Source organism: Semicossyphus pulcher, unplaced genomic scaffold (genome assembly GCF_022749685.1).
Source record: "Semicossyphus pulcher isolate SPU_LCO1_2020_fin unplaced genomic scaffold, fSemPul1.0.p SCAF_1, whole genome shotgun sequence".
In the NCBI taxonomy this organism is placed as follows: Eukaryota; Metazoa; Chordata; class Actinopteri; order Labriformes; family Labridae; genus Semicossyphus; species Semicossyphus pulcher.
In genome coordinates, this window is record NW_027211603.1 from 178342 (window position 1) to 197902 (window position 19561).

The following is a 19561-nucleotide window of genomic DNA, read 5'->3' on the forward strand; positions in this document are numbered from 1 at the left end:
TTCGGCTTTGGATTCAATTTTCCGGTTGTTTGTTTTGCAGGTGCCTTTAAATTCACATGAACCGCTGTGCCATTTTACATTTTACCTTCAGGGGGCGCTACGGCAACACGACACATTTAAATAGCCAGGAGTCAGAGTCGTGTGTCTGACTCACCTGAAATATTGCTCACTTAGTGTATTCATGTATGTATGTATCCAACCGATCATCAGTTCATCCTCCTCCATCTTCACTGAGAGGATTTAAATGTTTGTCCCGTCAGTCATCGTGACTGCACGATGACATCTGTGTGTTTTATTTCATGAACAGATCAGGTGCAGATTATAAATGGAACATTTTCTGTTGTATTTAAAGTAAAACATTTCCTGCATGTAGTGTCACAATGATTTTGCTATGAATTAGGAAACTTTGCTGCACGTCACCTCACTCCTCCAATTCTCCCTTTTCTCTAATTCAAACTGTAGCCGGTAACACGAGATTCAAATTGCAAAGAAGGCAATAAATCATCTGTGCCCAAACAGGATCACAGTAACACAAGACGGAGGAGCCTTTTGTGAGCAGGAAGTTTAATGTTTCTGACTCATGTCTGTGCACGTGACCGTTATTACGGTTTCAGATGATTAACATGAAGGGAAATATAATTTAAAATCGATTACCGATATTAAAACAATCTCAACAAGTAACCCGGGGCAACAACCAACACAACACACCCAACATTGTTTGGTCACATATTCCTAACGTCAGATTACCAGATGGATTACGTTTGGTCTTTTCTCACTTATTATGCATCCTTCCACCACATAAAGACACCAAACTACTTTAGAGCGGTTACACATTTTGAAACGCATCAGATTCTAAATAAAAAGTTACAAGAAAACATCACACATCAGTGTCCTTAAATCAACTTTATATGGAGTTTTTGATGCAGTTAAAATATCCTTATTATCAGAAACAAAGCATTAAAATCCTCCACACATTTAATGTGTTATCATTTTACCACAGCGTGTTTCTACATCATCTTTTTAATGCAGGATTCAAAGTAAACAACTCAAACCAAGTAGGGTCTCCTATTTATGTCAATGACAAATATGCTGAGACCAAATTTGTTGTCTGTAATAATTCAGCATCACACTGTTTTCATATTAATCAAAAGACATGTACCACATTTCATGAAGTCTTTGAATCTTTGCAAACTTTGGTTCGTTTGGCTCCTGAGCTCCGTTAAACCGAAGCTAGGAGCTGCAGTACTTTTGGTTTGGTTTTTTTTGGCCACTGGGGGGCAGAAGAGTCACTCACCAATCACAGTAGAGCAGTTAAAGTATCTTGCATGAACAGAAAAGCATCCATTAGAACTAACATGAGTTCTGCTCTGCGAAATAGTAATACTACATACTTTCATGAGGTACAAAACGTTCAGTAGTTAAAATGATAATCTCAAAGATATTCATGTAAATAAAAGTCTGTAAGTCTCTCTCTCTCTCTGAATGAGGTAACACAATGACTGAGCCTGTGGCCCACTGATGAAACATCTGCAGTATATAGTATTATTATGGGCTGGGTGTCTGTGGCGGCGCCCAGTTAGTGACGCGTTTTCCATCAGCCAGCAGTGGTTGGTCTGCCAGAGAGGGTAGGCGGAGCTAAGCGGCTGCTTTTCCGCTCTCTGCAAGTGTTGCGAGTAAACAGTAATCTACTATGGCTGAACAAACAAAGAAAAGATGGATGACTACAGATACAACTTCAACAAGAAGTGAAAATCCAAAGAAGAAGAAACAAACTCGACGCTCAGATGAAGCAAACAGTCTGAAAAGGAAAGCGACCGTCAGCCAGGAAAATCAAGAGTTACAACCGGAGCCGACCGTGGACGTCTGGATATTTGGGACGTATGCGCCAGCAATTATTGTTTATGGCCAGAAGGTGCCGCCAAATAGAACGAAACTGAGAACTTTAAGATTAATACTATAACTGCGTGTTTAACAGCAGAACAGCTTCTTGTGTTGGTCTGAGGTTAACGTTCACAGGTATGTAAACTTCAATGACTGTAGTGATTGTTTTAGTTACGTCTCCTCTCGCTGTTCGTCCTCCACTCTGCTAATCCAGAACAGACCGGCTGCAGGAGCTGTATTTGTCAACAGAGCTGTCAATCATCATTTTGACAGAATCAAATAACTAATTAAAAATAAACTTGTGATAAAAATGAACACTTGGACATAAATCAGCAGGATAAGAACTAACTATAATGAAAGAAACCATGTTTGAGAAAAACGTTGACGTGTATTTTGATTTTATAGTTTGACTCATGTCCCATCTGTTAACATGGAGGAGGCGGGCTTTATGAGCTATACTGCAGCCAGCCAGCAGGGGGCGATAGAGAGGGTGTGGACTCACTTTTAGGGAGCTGTCATGTCGTCCATCTTTTTATACAGTCTATGATTAAAAGGCACATCTTTACACCAAAGATCGGGCAGGTATGACCAAATTGCTACACATCACAAATAAGATAATTAGAAACAGGTGGAACTCATCAGTGCCAGTGTTGATAATAATCTATATGAACGTCCATAAGGTGCAGTTACGTACCAAAAAACAAAACAACAGAAAAAAACAACCAGCGATGACAATGAAGCAGTTTCGTTCTTCCTTCTACCACTGCCAAAAAGAAATACAAGACATTTTCTTTCTCAGCATTCAGTAATTGAATAGGCATTACATAAGCACGGTTTGGCAGCAGTTTAACTTTATACAAAAGGGGCCGCAGTACACAATGTTAGCATGCGATTTACTGCTGAATCTGGCAGGTAAAGTGACTCTCCCACATTGTTCAAGGACACCGATCATCGCCTCCTGTAGCAGCATCAGACAAACAACACACTGGGTTTTATTCGTCATGACATTCTCTTTGATGTGATTTGATTTGAATAGTCATTGACAAGTACTGTTTGCCTGCAGTTTAACTTAAAGCACGTGTCGGGCCACATGTTATGTTATTTACGGCCTGCTGAATCTGGCAGACATTTTGACTCTCCCACATTGTTTTTCACCCACTGTATCTCAAGGAGCACCGATCAACACCATACTTCAGCAGCATCAGACAAACAGGACACTGGAATAAATGTACAAAAGTACCGTACAATGCAAGGTGTTGAAAGGTTGTCTTCACCAAAGATACAGACAGTATCCCACATTGGAATACTGAGGAATTTCATTCTGAGATAACTAACTTCCACAGATACCCACCTATGAAATATACACTACCAGTCAAAAGTTCAGGACACACTTTCCCATTCACGTGTTTGAAAAATAAATTTACTCCATCTTATGAAGTAGATTGCTTGTAATTGGTTCCACAACTATTCAACTAACATATCTCAAGCAATAGTTGCAGATGATGTACAGTCACCCTTCATGTTGGTCAGTAAAGGAGTTCTCCAGGGATCTATCCTGGGGCCACTTCTATTTACATTGTATATAAATGATATTACTAAATAATTTGAAAATTGTAAAGTTCATCCTTATGCTGATGACATAATATTATATTCCTCTGTACCCTCAAACAGTGAAGCTCTTTCACAGTTAAAGATTGCTTTCATCTCAATCCAACAACCTGGTCTCAAACTAACCCGAGAACAACCATACGTGATATTCTCAAGACAGACCTCTGACCCTGCTGATGCCTTCTTGTCCACACATCATTGGAGAGGAGGTGGAGAGGGTCGCAGTCTCCAGATTGAGGAGGACCTGACCTGGAGCACAAACAGCGCAGCGATGATTAAGAAGGCCCAGCAGAGACTCTACTTCTTGAGACTACTCAAGAAGAGCCACATCAAACAGAAACTGCTGGTGTCCTTCTACCGCTGCTCCATAGAGACAGTAATGACATACTGCATGTGTGTGTGGTTCTCCAGCTGCACAGCAGCTGACAGGAAAGCGCTCAAGAGGGTCGTCAACACGGCCCAGAACATCATCGGCTGCCCTCTTCCCTCCCTGGACGAGCTGTACAGCTCTCGCAACCTCCACAAAGCCCACAACATCCTCAGAGATCCCTCACACCCGGGTCACTACCTGTTTGAACTGCTGCCTTCGGGCAGAAGATACAGGACAATTAAAACAAGGAAAAACAGGTTAAAAAACTTTTTTTATCCAAAAGCAATAATGGCACTTAACTGCAATATATAACGGCATTACTGCACTTTATTATTTATTTATTAGGACTGGAACATGCCCTGTGTGTGTGTGTGTGTTTTTATGTGATATATATAGATTTTTATTTTTATATATACTGTTTTTTACTGTTTTATGTGTTCTGTCTGCACAAATAAGGTTTGCACTCAATTTCGTTGTACATGTACAATGACAATAAAGATATCCTATTCTATTCTATTCTATTCTAAACATAGACAGTGAACGTGTCCAACAGTTCAAGCACTTGGGTATCTGAGTCAAACTGAACAGGCAAACGTAAGGCTCAAACTGGTTCTCATTACAGGAGTCTTTCCTAACAGACAGTCAGACCAAAAAGAGGGCATGATACTGCAAATCAACAGATATATGACTGAACACGGACATATGGAGACACACTTTACACCTTATGCAACTGCTTCTGTCTTTAAACCATTGGATGCAATAAACAGTATATTAGCGCGCTATGCTTTATCACAGGTGACAGATTTCAAGGTCACCACTGTCACCTGTTTCGTGCGGTTGGCTGGCCCTGGTTGGGTCAACGCAGGAAAGCAACACAGTATTCTGTTTATTTACAGGGCACTTACTGGTAGACTCCCTTTGTACTCGACTGATCTCTTGTATAAAAACATCTCAAGCCATACAACCAGTTTTAAAACCAAAGGACAGAATAGGGTAAGACCAGCTTTCGTTTTGCTGCACCCATCATGTGGAATGAATTACAGCTAAGCTGTCCTCGCTGGTACCATAGGGTGTTTTTAAAGAGCTGCTAAAGAAGAGTACTGTGTTTAAATTGTGACAATATAGGAAGGGGTATGTTTATATGTGTGCTTGTTCTTTGGTTATTCTTGTATTGTCGCAGGAATCCCTGTAAAAGATATCCTGATCTCAGTCGGTCCTCCCGGTTTAAATAAAGGGTCCGTCAAAAAGAAACATTGTAAACGGATCCACTGTAGATTTTCTCTGATGAAGCAGTCAACACACGTAAAGTGTTGATGTGCAGTTATGATGCTGTGTGGGGGAAAGTTTGCAGGTCTGTAGTATCCAAAGGAAGTGCGTACCTATCCTTAAATTCTCGCATCTACAAGAGAAAAGCGGAATCTTTGTGATATTTGAATCAGGTTTTCTAAGGGAAGCGTTGTGGAGGTCATACAGGGAAAATCAATAAAAGCATCTGCGTGTAGATATATTTTCTGATTGATTTTCTGATATTTGTGGATTACCATCAGATCAGATCTGCCCCGCCTCTTCTCGAGCATCAGCTGCTTCCCAGCACTGATCTGTTTATAAGACAAGAATGTGACAAGTAACAATGTGACACATGTTGATTATAATCTGCGACTTACAGGAAGATGAATCTGATTTTATCGTAACACATTTCTTTGTGTGACTGTGGAAATATTATACCGGCTAATAAACTGTTTACAGTAATCAGCTGGCATCTTTTCCCGCCATGGGCTCAGTGATGTGTTGGCTGTGAAAATGACACATATGAGCAGCAGCGGTGCCAGGCAGATGTGACGGGGGGAACCATGGAGGGCGTGACTGTCGTAATGATTTTTGATGCAACAACCAATAACAGATCAGATTACTACAGAACTAACAACTGTAGCTCTGCTTGAGTTTAATACTTGGTGGAAAAGCAGATGAATGTTCCTGCCAGCTGTAGCTAACGTTAGTAACGAGCTCACTTTACGCTCACAGCCTTATCTTACAATATCAATGCAGGTTGTTCAGACGGTCCTCTTCTTCATCCTCCTCATCTTCTTCATTATCACCCGTGCTCATCACGATGTCTCTTAGGTCACTTAACGCTTAACAAGTTTGTAAGAAATGTAACGAGTATGCGTTACATTAACGCACACTGGACTTTATATCGTCTGTACACTGCACTCGTGTTAATTTTATACTGTAAGCTCTTTGCACTGCTCAGTATGCTGCACACCTGTACAGTTTTTAATCACACCTGTCGTACATATTTTGTTTTATACGTGTTGCTTTTTATATTTTTACTCTTACTGCCTATTTTCTTTATCTTATTCTATTTTCTTATTTTTATTCTCGTTCTGTGTCAATCGTTCTGCACCGAAATCCCCAAAACAAGTTCCTTGTATGTGCAAACCTACTTGGCAATAAACCTGATTCTGACTCTGATCACGTTAGCATCTTCGTGCTGGAATTAGCCACTGACATCATCCACTTTCCCTGGTTTCTTAGCCATGACAAAAGTAAAGCGGCCCATAAGTGGCTAATTAGCTTTAACACACTATAAAACAGGAAATTGTGCTCATTTCCTCAGATAGATTTGACACATGAAGTGACTCCAAGACTTGAAACTTCTAGAATCACCTGTGATGTTGTCCCACACATGCAATGAGCCTTGCAATGATATGAAACGAAGTCGCACAACGAGCAGCAGGGCGGGTCCTTCTGTGCGGAGTTTACATGTTCTCCTCGTGCATGTGTGGGTCTCAGGCTTCCTCCCACAGTCAGTACAGTGACCCAGCAGTAGGCCATTCTTATAAAGATCTGCCTATTTTTGCTAACAAACATGCCAGGAACCTTAGAGACACTTTAGTCAAGGCTGACTGCTGTAATCCTCCCAAACATTTTCTATCTAATCCACCAGGTGGCAATCTCCCATGTTCTAACTGTGCCCAATGTAGTGCTATGATTAGAGGTGACGTCTTTCTCCATCCCCGTACTGGTAAGAAGTTTCATATCAAGAACAGAATCTCATGTAAAACTAAATATGTGGTTTACCTCTTAAAATGCCCCTGTGGGCTTCGCCTATGTAGGTCAAACTAAACGTGAGCTAAAAACAAGGATGAAAAATCTCCGGTGGCCAGACATTTCAGTGCAGCAGGCCACGATGTCTGTTCTCTCAAATTTCAGGGCATCGAAAAGGTTCATTCTTTGAAAAGGGCTGGAGATCTGGACAGGTTTTTATTGCAGAGGGAAACTTTTTGGATTCCTTCTTTACAAACTGAGAGCCCTAAAGGCCGAAATGAAGAACTGCTACTCGGTTGCTTCCTGTAACTAGTATTTATGAGTCAGGGCATGCACCTTTATATCTTATATTATATATGCCTATTAAGATTGTGCAGCGTAATGTAGTTATGTTTATGTATGTGTGCATTGTACACATGTGTGTATATATGGGTATAGGTATGTATATATATATTTAAGTATTTATATGTGTATATATTTATATTTATATATATGAATTTAAAATAGGATTAGCCACTTGTTTAAGAAGTTTTATATTTTGCTGCAGAGTAAGTTTCCCTATGTAACCATATTTATTCTATGTATTCTATGTCTGTACATGTGGGATGGTTCTGTACCAACTTTTGGCAGGGACATGCAGCTCTTCATCTAATCACGTATACCAATTACTTTTTGCTACTTGTCCTTGTTAATATGGGTTATTATACGCACTGTGTTATATGTATAATGTGTCTAATTTATTCTATGTAAATGGGCTGTTGAAACCCCCTATCTCCTAACTGACTGTAGAGGCAAAGACATTTTTGTTTATATTTTCTGCCATGTATTTGGCTTAGTAAGGGATCTGTCCATGTTATTTGTAGAAAGTGAAAAGTTGACAGTTGAAGTCCTTTCACTCATTTCCTCTCACCTGGGCATATGTATCAATTCCTTTGTTCTCCTTAGTATGCTGAAGACGGCATAAGAGCCGAAACGCGTTCATCTGTGACCCACATTAAAGTCAGTTTTACTTGATCCTGTGAGTGCCGGAGCTTTTTGTTTTTTCCTCCCACAGTCCACAGTTGGTGACTCTAAATTGCCCATAGGTGTGGGTGTGGGTGTGAGTGTGAAAGGTTGTCCGTCTCTATGTGTCAGCCCTGTGATTGACTGGCGACCAGTCCAGGGTGTACCCCGCCCTTTGCCCAATGACAGCTGAGATAGGCTCCAGCCCCCCCGCGACCCTGAACAGGATAAGCGGTGTAGATAATGGATGGATGTAAGAGTCTAACACACAACACTAAGATCGTTAATAAACCTGCTTGTAACTCACCTTTTTTTAATTCATTAAATCATTTCCTCTGATTCTGACTCAGGACACTCAAACACACTGTTAAGGAGTGCACCAGGCCGATTGCCAAATGCACAGTTGTTGTTTATGGAGAGAGATGTCAATCAAAATGTGATGGGCGGCACAGCCGAGAAACCGAGTTCCTCCTCAACTTCTTCTTCTGCTGCTCTTTAGAATTTGTGTCATCCTTTAGCCGGACAGAAGACGCCACCTGTGCTACTTCAGAAATACAGAAGGAACAGGTGTTGTTGATGTGATGCCAGCAACATGAAGAAATGAAGTAACTCGCCTGCATACTTTAGAAAATTAATGAAGACACTTATTAGCGTGGTTCTGCTCAATCAATCAATCAATCAATCAGTCAGACTTTATTTGTTTAGCATTTGTCATATAAGCTTATGCAACACAAGTGCTTAAAGTTTTATATTAAAGGGGCCGTATCTTTTAAAGGATTATGTCAGATTTTATTGTTCATAGTGAAAAACAGAAAACTGCATAAGTCCGTGTTTTTCCAGACTGACATGTTTAAAAAGGTCGCCTCTGAAACGGGCCGTTCAGAACAGCTGCAGGTTTCTACGTAGAACCTCGCTTTGGCTGAAATCGACCAATCGTCATTCACCTCAGGCTGCCTTCATGCACGAGATTGTATTCAAGTCGTTGTCAAGATTCCAACTTATCATTCCGATCCCTCCTGGCGATTCTGGCGCGTAGATATAAGGCCGAAAAACTGATCCTAGAGCAGCCATGTTTTCTACAACTTTGGAGTGACAGTGCGATGCGACCGCGACTCAGTCACTCCAAATACTGTCAGCCAATCGTGGCTCAGGTCTGACCTTTGAGCGGCAAAGCGGCTTGTTGGTTTCAGGAGGAAGGAGAGGCTCCGTAAAATTTTAACAATTTTTAAAACATATTTGAGACATGATTCAAAAACACGTTAGAATAATAGAAAATGATTTGCATATAATACAGTTCTTAAGCAGGGTAGTCCCCTGCTTTATTATGGGTGTTGAATGTGATCTGTTTCTGCTCGTAGTTTGATTAGTATTGACTGATCGTCAGTGTGGAGATCATAGGAGACGGAAAGCATCAGATTACAACAGAGAAAGGTGCTTTTTATTCATCTCTATAAACAGAAATCTGCATGTGCAGATAACTTCATTAATAGATGTTGTCTCAACTCAAACTCGTTTCTTAAGTTGCTGGACTGCTTTTGCTGACTGACCATAAACGATAATAAACAATGACAAAAGGACAGAAGAGAAAGCAGACATCAGATGTCTGGATATCTGTTGTGAAATATTGGCTGTGACCTGAAGACTAAACCGTCATCAAACGACAGTTGATGTGTTCTGAGATTCACAAAACCCGAAAAAGCTGATAAAAGTTTAGTGCATGGTCTGAATGTGCACCAATTTAAGGTGAAAAGATTTGATAAAAACCAGTAAATTCACACGTTCAGTCATTTGTCATGTCAAAATGTCAAAATCCACAAAAGCATCCAGGCTTTCATTGAAGACAGGTGAGTATGATGGTAGCCACTGTGTTCCTGTGTTTATGGGATGAGAGCCTCACCTGAACTACAGAGGTGAAAGGTCACACTGTCCATAAAACCCTGACTGATGGACGTGACTGTATTCTAATAAAGGTTTAACAGTGCACGAAGTGAAGAGGGACGGAGACATCACGAAGTTCAGTTTAGTTACCTGTCAGTCCATACAACCACAGGCAGTAAGTCATCCAAAAACAAAACAATAGCTGTGGAGTGAATGATGCCAGGTGAGGTATGATCTGAATCTAGGTCAGTATAGTTCACATAACAATGACTGGTTATTACCTCCTCTACTTCAAGCTGTTTATTTCCAGTAAATTTGGTATTTGACGAGAAACTATTGTCTTCATTTCCTTGTGTCAGAATATTTAAGATGCGGATCATGTCGAGGATGAGACACTCGGGAGGATGGCTTCTCTCATGATGCTGCTGCTGCCTCTGCTGCTCACAGTCTCAGCTGCTTCTGCATGGTCCACTAACACGTACCGGTACTACAGTGGATCACTGAGCTTCTCTCCAAAAGGACAGAATCCGGACGGGACTTATGAGGTAAACTAAACTACACTTCAGCACAGAGTCACAATATTATGCATAAAGATATTGTATCCATACATTGATGCCAAGTATTGAGCTTTTATTGTGTAATTATTAGGATACTTTTGAAATAAACCATATTTAACCATATAAACCATTTTTAATAAAAACAGATAAAAACAGCTGTTGGTCGTGTCTGCTAGTAATGCTGAGTGTTTGTCAGCAGAGGTTTGTTAAAGTGAAGATGAAGTTGTTTAATTTCAACGTAACTGCACTTTACTTTAAGTTGCTGATGGAGCTGCATGACTTTTGTCTACAAGCTGCCTTGTTTAGAGTAGTGAAGAACACCTGTAAAAGAAACGTCCCCAACACAAGTTCATTCAGCTGAGCAAGCAATGTTTTCAAGTGAGATGAGCAGAACATTTTTACTGGTTTGAAAGTCAAACAAAGTTTTTGTTGATGTTAAAGGAAAAATCTTTGCATCAAACAGGTCGAACTTCGCAACAAGCAGACGACATTGAGATGCTATGTGAATCCCTACCGGTGTGCCTTTGGTAATTGTGGGACCCTGACCCAGACTAACACCGTAGCTGTTTCCTGGGATTCCTACGGTCTCGCTTGGTGCCAAAACGAAGTGCTGATCAAAAGAAAACTCAACAGCAACCGACCCTTTGAGATAAGGTGAGATGTTACTGAAAACATTTTCATCCCAGTCCATGAGGGCCAATATTACAAAGAGTTTGTGAGAAACAGAAACGATCACTTAATAAACTGTATGCATCACACAGCTGGAACCATTTAGTGCATAAAGAAGCAGCTTGAACAGGCGTTGCACTTTGTGCACATCAGGGTGGGATGCAGAAGCAGCGTTTTCACCGAACACTGAGCGGTTGAAAAGCCTCTGATTTTTCATGTGTTGTAGACAGTGTACCAAGGAGGTACATGCCACTTCCTGTGTCCACTCTGTGGCGCTAGAGAACACGCCTTTTGCAGTCTGTTGCTGCACATCAAGTGTTAACCACACCCTGTAGATGTCATGTGAATGGAAATACATTTGTTACGCAATGCTTATTGCCTCATACCAGCAGGTGGCGCTATGATAAAGACAGAATAGGCATGTGTTCAGGCCTGGACTCTTATAACACTGAAGTGTGCTCAGCCCCACGGCCATGCCTTCAACGGAAACAACAATAGTATTTTAAACACACTCAGGTGGATCAGATGAAGCGCCTAAGGAGAGTTTGATCAAGTATGACCCCTGTTAAAGGCAAAAAAAACAAAAAACAAAGAAAACTACAAAGAAAACAAAATTCTAACTGTCAAAATAAGTTCAAAATGGCTGACTTCCTGTTTGATTTTGGGTATAGCTCCAAGAGGCCCTTTTGGAGGCCTTGACACATAAATATGCGTACCAAATTTAACGCTTGTAAATGAAACGTAATACGGGGGCTCCTTCATTGAAAATGTCTAGGGGGCACAGTGGAGTTATTTTGGCACAGCCATGTGCAAGACGAATTACATTTCAAATAATCCACCACTCCTGTTCTGCTTGCAAAGTTTTTTAAGCTTTAGCTCCTTAAAATGAGATTGACTTTGGCATGGAAAGAAGAGACAATGGAAATATCTTACAATAGGGTCCTTGCACCGCTCCTGCTCAGGCGTCACACATAATGTGATCAGTGCTGTTCAAAGCAGTAAATGACACGTTTCCACTCTCAGTAGGGTATACAGTGCATATGTGTCCAGTGAGTAAACATTACATGTCTCTGGACAAGCACACAGGGATATAAGTGCTGAATTAACTGGGATTGGATTTGTACCTTAAATTGTACAGACAATTAAATCTTATCACTATAACGGAACCTTCAGCTGTGTAAGTGTCACATAACTGCTAAGACTATACTGAGCCATGTCCGCAGCAGCGCCCCTAGTGGCTGGGATACCAAACAACCTGTCCTGCTATGTATCTTTAGAACACATAGATAATATTGAATATGTTGCTTCATTGTCCTCATTATTCCAATATCTTTTCAAACAGGTACTCCAGTAGTTACAATCTTCGTAATGGTAGAGGATACTGGGCATCAAACTCTAGAGGTTCAAATCATCCTTTAAGAATGGCAGCTTATGTGGACCTGGGAACCCGATCAGATACTGGGGAAGCGAACAGATCTCCCATCACTACCACTCTGCCTATTCTCAGGTAACGAGCTGGTTTGTTGCATCACACTTGTGCTTCAATCCGCTGTTTACCAATCCATACAGTCTACACCTTCTCTATAAGTAAAGTGTCATGATATAACCTTTGTTACGATATAGAAATAAAAATGAATTGACTGACTGATTGAGTAATTGATTGATATATGACAGCTTGAACTGCTGCCCTTTTTAACTATTCCTGACTCAGTTAATTGATCTGTTACAGAGTACCCAGGAACTGCCCACGGTCATTCAACTTGACTGTGTTTGACCCTGATGGTGACCACGTCAGGTGCAGGGTACCAACAAGCTCATACGGATATGAGTGTTCAATGTGTGGTCTACCTCAGGGCTTCTTTTTTCATCAGGTAAGGCCTGTTTGTCTATCTACCTAGCTAGCTATGTAACTGGCTATCTGTCCATCCATCTATAGTACATTTTAGAGAACGTTGATATAAAGGAGACTAAATCCAAAAGTATTTTCTGTCAGGATTCCTGCTCCCTGGAGTTTAAATACAGCAACCAATGGGGACACCAACCAATTGAGCTTGTGGTCGAGGACTTTCCCTCCAAAGACATTACACTCAGCTACTCTGATGGGTCATCCACAACGAAGTACGGGGTTAGGCATAGGGTTAGACGTCAAATTATACAAACCACAGTAGCTCCAACAACCTCCACAGCAGTTCCAACAACCACAGCAGTTCCAACAACCACAGCAGCTCCAACAACCACAGCAACTCCTCCAACAACCACAGCAGCTCCAACAACCACCACAGTAGCTCCAACAACAACCACAGCAGCTCCAACAACCACCACAGCAGCTCCAACAACAACCACAGCGGCTCCAACAACCACCACAGCAGCTCCAACAACAACCACAGCAGCTCCAACAACCACCACAGTAGCTCCAACAACAACCACAGCAGCTCCAACAACAACCACAGCGGCTCCAACAACCACCACAGCAGCTCCAACAACCACCACAGTAGCTCCAACAACAACCACAGCAGCTCCAGCAACCACCACAGCAGCTCCAACAACAACCACAGCAGCTCCAACAACAACCACAGCAGCTCCAACAACAACCATAGTAGCTCCAACAACCACCACAGCAGCTCCAACAACAACCATAGTAGCTCCAACAACAACCACAGCAGCTCCAACAACAACCATAGTAGCTCCAACAACCACCACAGCAGCTCCAACAACAACCATAGTAGCTCCAACAACAACCACAGCAGCTCCAACAACAACCATAGTAGCTCCAACAACCACCACAGTAGCTCCAACAACAACCACAGCAGCTCCAACAACAACCACAGCAGATCCAACAACCACAGACTTTCAACCTTATAAAACTCCTTTGAGCAAGATTCCGCTGCAGTTTTCTGTTTATGGTATGTTAATGTTAATGTACTGTATATTAATATAATTGCTTTAAATGTCAATGTGGCCCCAACATTTGATCCTCTCTTTTTAAAGTGTGCCTCTCCTTTCATCCGTCTCATACTTTCCAGTGGACTCATTCTCTGCCAGTTCATGCAAGGATGGTGATTATTTTCCAATTTTCATGTCACCGACGCCGAGACACGGAGTAAATCTTCCTGCGTTTGTCAACAACACCCTTGAAATCAAAGTCAGATCTAAAGCAATCTACAGCGGGTAAGGAAATGTTCTGTTCAAAGATGGTGTAAGTTCGCAGTGATGTGTTTTTTTTTAGTTAAAGCATTATACTTTTAAAAAGGTTTTTAAATTCCCCTGTTGGGCCTTATTTTCCAATAATGACTGACATACTGTTTTTAACGAGCACCAACAACAAACGACATCACTGTATTACTGTATTCTGCAGTTCAGTAAAGAGGTTCCTGATTGGGAAGTTGTGTTTTTCTTGCAGGATTGTCGGCCTGATCGTCACTGGACCACAAGGCATTTCAAAGCGGAAAATCTCCACAGAAGAATACATCATAACATGGACACCAACTGATAACGAACTGAATGATCATTTTCCTATTTGCTTTCTTTCTGAAGCAAGAGACAGGTGAGTTTCTCAATCAAGAGAAATGTATACTGAGACACAGTCGATTTTTATTGATCGGCTCAATTGCTTTGGCACATTTCTCAAAACAATTGGAAATTTTCCAGCAATTTTATTTTATTTTACCATTAACAGAAAATAAACATAAATATACACAACACTGCACAACATAGGCCTACATCCTGTTGCTCCTTACTGTTTGGACACAGCAGACCATGAACTCTTCATTTACCAGGCAGACGTTACAGCTTCTCCATATCAATGCAACTAATAACATGTGGGTGAATCTGATGGCCTATTCTGCATTTAATGAATGCATTCTAACATATTTTGGAGAGTAGAACTATTCCAGTAGGAAGAGACGTAACACAGTTTGACCGCAAAGATAACACAGAATTGTTCATATTGGAAACAAGTCAAACACATCTCTGTGATTGGTTCAGATATTTGAAGGAGGTATCAAAGAATGATCTTTCTGTTGAGCACAAGTAGAAAACAATTTGCAGCATTTCACATATTGTTATGACAACTTTCACTTTCTATCAAGCCAAAGCCACTGAGAAAGTTTATGCTGTTTCTTCTTCCAATGGAAACAGTTCAGACAATTCTAACTGTGCTTTCTCTTCTTTCTGTTTCAGGAGAGGCTACATCTATCAGTCAGAGCTACGCTGTGTGACTGTTGATGTTGGACACCAAGGTTAGCTCACGACATTTTATCTCTAAGAATATAGGGTTTTTTTTACAATGTATGACCATAAAACTGTTCAAAACTTTGATATAATGTGGAATGAGGACATTGTCAGGTTTTGTCCTTGTACAAGGTGACGTATGAAATAAAGCAGTTTTATATAAGAAGGAAGCAAAAGCAGGTTTTTGTGTGTTCACCATGAGTCTAGCTGTGCTCGAGTGTTTCTTGCTCACGGTGGATTCATGTTGGGTCTCTGTGAATAATATAACAAAGAGTACACCGTAGACCTGCTCTATCTGTAAAGTGATCTCGTGCTTTATAAATGTAAATTGATTTGCTTGATTTTCAGAGGCCGTTGTGACGTGCAGTGAAACAACAATAATGGTGGAGGTGGAGAAGTCCTACCTCATCACACGCAATGAGGACAACTTACATCTGGCGGGTTCTGGAGATGCATCCTGCAACCTGAAAACGCTCTCCAACAGCACCCACCTGGTGGCCGTCATGCCGCTGAACAAATGTGGAACCCTCATAGACGTACGGCACAGAAAGCTCACTACTAACTACTTTAGAACTTCTTCTTATTCTGTTTAACTCCACGTTCTGGCTTCTAGAATATTTGTTAAATTTAAGAAATACTGTACAAATACTTTCTGCAATGAATCTAATGTTTATGCAGGTTGGCAACAAAGTACAAATACTTGTTTATTCAGGTATCTCTAAAATATATATATATTTTAAAATGTGCATGACAGCACCACCCTCCCAAAATTAAGAGCCATTTCCACCTAAATGGACAATTATATATAGAAAGAAGATTTACATGAGACAGACGTACCATGAAGGGCAGGAGGTAACAGACGTGTGGAGACAAACAGACAGAGAGGGAAACAGGCACGTGCATGTGAAGTCTGTGATCAGTCCACCACAAAAAATATAATAAAATCTCTTTTCTCCTTTAAGAGCAATCTTTCATATTTGAGCACATTTCAGAGCCTGTGCGTTTTCACTTCTAGCAGAGCTTTCTTTCCAGTATCCATTCCTCTACTGCCTGTGGTTTGCAAGAACTATTCCTTGATTTCCAATTGTTATTTTCTTTCATTTTTAGGATGATGGCGATAACATCATCTTCAAGAACGAAATCACTTCTGCTGACCCAAAGGAAGTCATTTCCAGGCAACATGATGTGGACATCGCCTTTTCATGTGCATATCCCAAGAAAACCAACCTGACGCTGGGATTCAGGCACAAAAACCCATACGCCTTCTCAGAGCAAGGCTTCGGTGCTTTCACCTTCCAGTTTGAATTCTACGAGAGCCAGCTGTTCTTAAAACCAATAGACAGCAACACTTACCCAGTGGATGTGTACCTCAAACAGATGATGTTCATGCAGATCGAGGCCACCACCTCCATCCCCGGCACCGAGCTGTTTGTGGAGTCCTGCAGGGCGACTCCATATGACAACCCGAAGTCTCGCATCAGCTACACCATCATCGAACATGGGTAGGTGTGCACATAGTTCACTGATATGACAAATGCCTCTTTTTCAATGTGTAAACCATTTTAAATGTATGATTTTTACAGGTGCGTGACGGACAACACAGTAAAAATCTTCCCCAGCTCCAAGTCTCAGTTCAGATTTGGAATGGAGGCTTTCGAGTTCATCGGCGCTCATGAGGAGGTGAGGTTATTTTTTTGAAAGCACATATTCATCTTATGAAATCCAAGGCCTCTGGGAATTTGGCTTGCAATGATAAAGTGCATATAGAAAATGTAACAGTCTACGTAAGCATCAAAAAAACAATATCCGGAACATTTACAGAAACTTAAATGACAAAATTCTGAATTTGGATTCAAACTAATTAATCATACTTCTTAGACGCTTAGACTATGTGGACATAAAACTGCAATCTGGGTTTCTGGTGGCTTTAACATCAGACCTTTAGAAAAGTCCGAACGCTGTGGTAACATGATGAACATAAATAGAAAGTAATAAACTGCTTAGCACATCGCAGGTTTTGACATTTTTACATCAGCCCCCATCATTAACCACTTTGTGTGTCTGCAGGTGTACATCTCATGCTCAGTCATCCTGTGTGAGACTGGCATTCGTGGGACCAGGTGCTCTCAGGGATGCATCAGAGCGAACCATCGCAACAAAAGAGAAGCTGGGGCCCAGACATCCCGGCACTCCATTTCCCAGGGACCTTTGCGCCTGGCACAAACCTCTGACAACCAAGGTGGGCATGCATTCACGCACTCTGTGAAATAGTTTGTGCTGCTTTTGAATTGTATAGTGCAATACAGAGAGATGTTCCTGGTATCCACCATACCCTCACTGATACTGCTGGCGGAGACAAAATAATAGACAACCCAATTAGTATAACTCACTCCAAGCGTATGAAAAAGGGCAGCTTGTACAGCGGCCCAATGCATCAGAACATGATGTTGTAGTCACCCTTCTAACGCCATTTCCAGGCGTTGACCTTCATGTTATTGTTTTGATGTGGTGTCAGAAGTCATGTGGTGTAGCCAGCGGTTAGCAATATGGGACTTCCGGCTAAGACGTCCTTGTCCATGCACTGTTGTAGGTGTTAGCGTGCAGATCTATGTTTATAGAGATTAATTAAAAGCTAAATTAGAAAATAAATATGCAGGAAAAAAGTAGTAGAAGACGCAAACAATCATGTGTTAGTTCCATTATTACATAATGTAACTGAGTTATGTAAGCAGAGTAGTTTAGAACCTTTTCAAAGCAGAAACATAACCACGTCGTTCTGCTGCTAAAATCCAGCCAGTCCAACCATCCAACCGGTCCAGCTGCAACACTTTCGAAGTGATTAACTAAAGTCATGCAATGCAAACACATGTACCTAAACTTTAATGTAAATATAATCAGATATTTCTTTTCATTGTCGCTAACTTTCAAGCTTTGTTTTGGAAGTCTATCCTGACGTTATGTATTTATTATTCCCAACTTGATCTCGGAGCCCTGCAAGTGCAAAAGTGACGCGAGATGAGTACCTAGATAGTCGTACTGAAGCATAGGACCAATGACCAAGTTGCTGTGTTTGACACACTGGGGTGAACTTGGGAGCTCATGTGCCACCAGATTACTGGGACCACTGTGAATATGGGGATTCATTTAATCTGTGACCAGCAAGGGGATGATTCTGATTACAGTCATCCACAGTAACAGTAAAATCTCATATTCAGTTTCACTTTCATTCAGAGCTTAGATCAGATACTTATTATTTGGTGTTGTTGATCTTGAATTTGAATGTTTTCTTTTCCATTGCAGCGTCTGGCCTGTCTCTAAATCTGGGCATGAACCTGGTCTTCATTGTTGGCTGCCTCCTGGCATGTGGAGTGGTGATCTACCGAACGAGGAGGTCCAAATCTGAATACCAACCCCTGCCAACCTCCGAGACAGACTGAAGACAGAGATGTTGAAACGATTCTTCAGTACAGTTTGCTGGTTATAAATGGTTTACGTCAGTGGTCACAGTCGAAAATCTTACTGTCTTAGATCGAGAGATGAAGTGCTTAGTATGTGAATGATCAAGTGTGTCATCAGCTGCTGAGGAAAAGATTTCTTCACTGTGGATAGTGAATATGTACAGACATCATTTTATGAAATTGTGTTGTAGTTGTTTTTAGGGAAACATTTATGAAGTATAATTTGGGTTTAGTCTCAACTGATGTGCTTTTGTTCTTCTCAGATGTTGGTAGATTAGTATCTCCCTTCAATGATTCCTTCTTTTATTTGTGGGCATTGGGACCTGAGCTGTGCCGCTCTATATCACAACATGCATATAATCATTTCAAGTAGAGCTATTTTTTACCTTCAAAGTTTGAAACACATTTGTCACTTAATTTGTTTTATGATCAGCCGTCAGTGAAACATGAAGAATAAAACGTTTCTGTCTGTATTCGAGTCTTGTCTGAGTCATTCAGAGCACAGTGATGTTTGATAAAAATGTTGGGTGAGGATCAAATCAAATGATGGAGAAAGGTTTGACAGACTGGGAGAGAGGACAGATACGCTGGAGAATGGTGTTTGTCGAATGTTCTGGGTCCCTGATTAGAAGCTCGGTTTTGTCAGAGTTGAGCTGAAGAAAATTAGGAGACATCCAGTTGTTGACAGTGGCCAGACAGTTCTCCAAAGTGGCTACGTTTCTGTCAATGACTGTATATATAGATGGACAACGCGCCTCCATCTGCTCCCATTGTACGTAATTGAAGGTAAAATAGCCCCTGTGATAGGCGCTGCCATCTTGCGATGGTGACGTCATACGGAGCCAGAGTCTGCGCAGTAG

The 19561-nt window shown here is 41.1% G+C and overlaps 1 protein-coding gene across 1 annotated transcript; it reads left to right on the forward strand.

The window, feature by feature from the left end:
• The first annotated feature begins 10181 nt into the window (after nucleotides 1-10181).
• Nucleotides 10182-19174, forward strand: LOC138596971 (uncharacterized). The gene is made up of 13 exons (XM_069668860.1): nucleotides 10182-10332; nucleotides 10808-10998; nucleotides 12356-12520; nucleotides 12743-12884; nucleotides 13007-13916; nucleotides 14037-14181; nucleotides 14414-14557; nucleotides 15193-15251; nucleotides 15592-15779; nucleotides 16351-16745; nucleotides 16827-16923; nucleotides 17311-17482; nucleotides 18544-19174. Exons 1-13 carry the CDS (start codon nucleotides 10192-10194, stop codon nucleotides 18678-18680), a joined length of 2886 nt encoding a protein of 961 aa, XP_069524961.1. The 5' UTR covers nucleotides 10182-10191; the 3' UTR covers nucleotides 18681-19174.
• The last annotated feature ends 387 nt before the right edge of the window (nucleotides 19175-19561 follow it).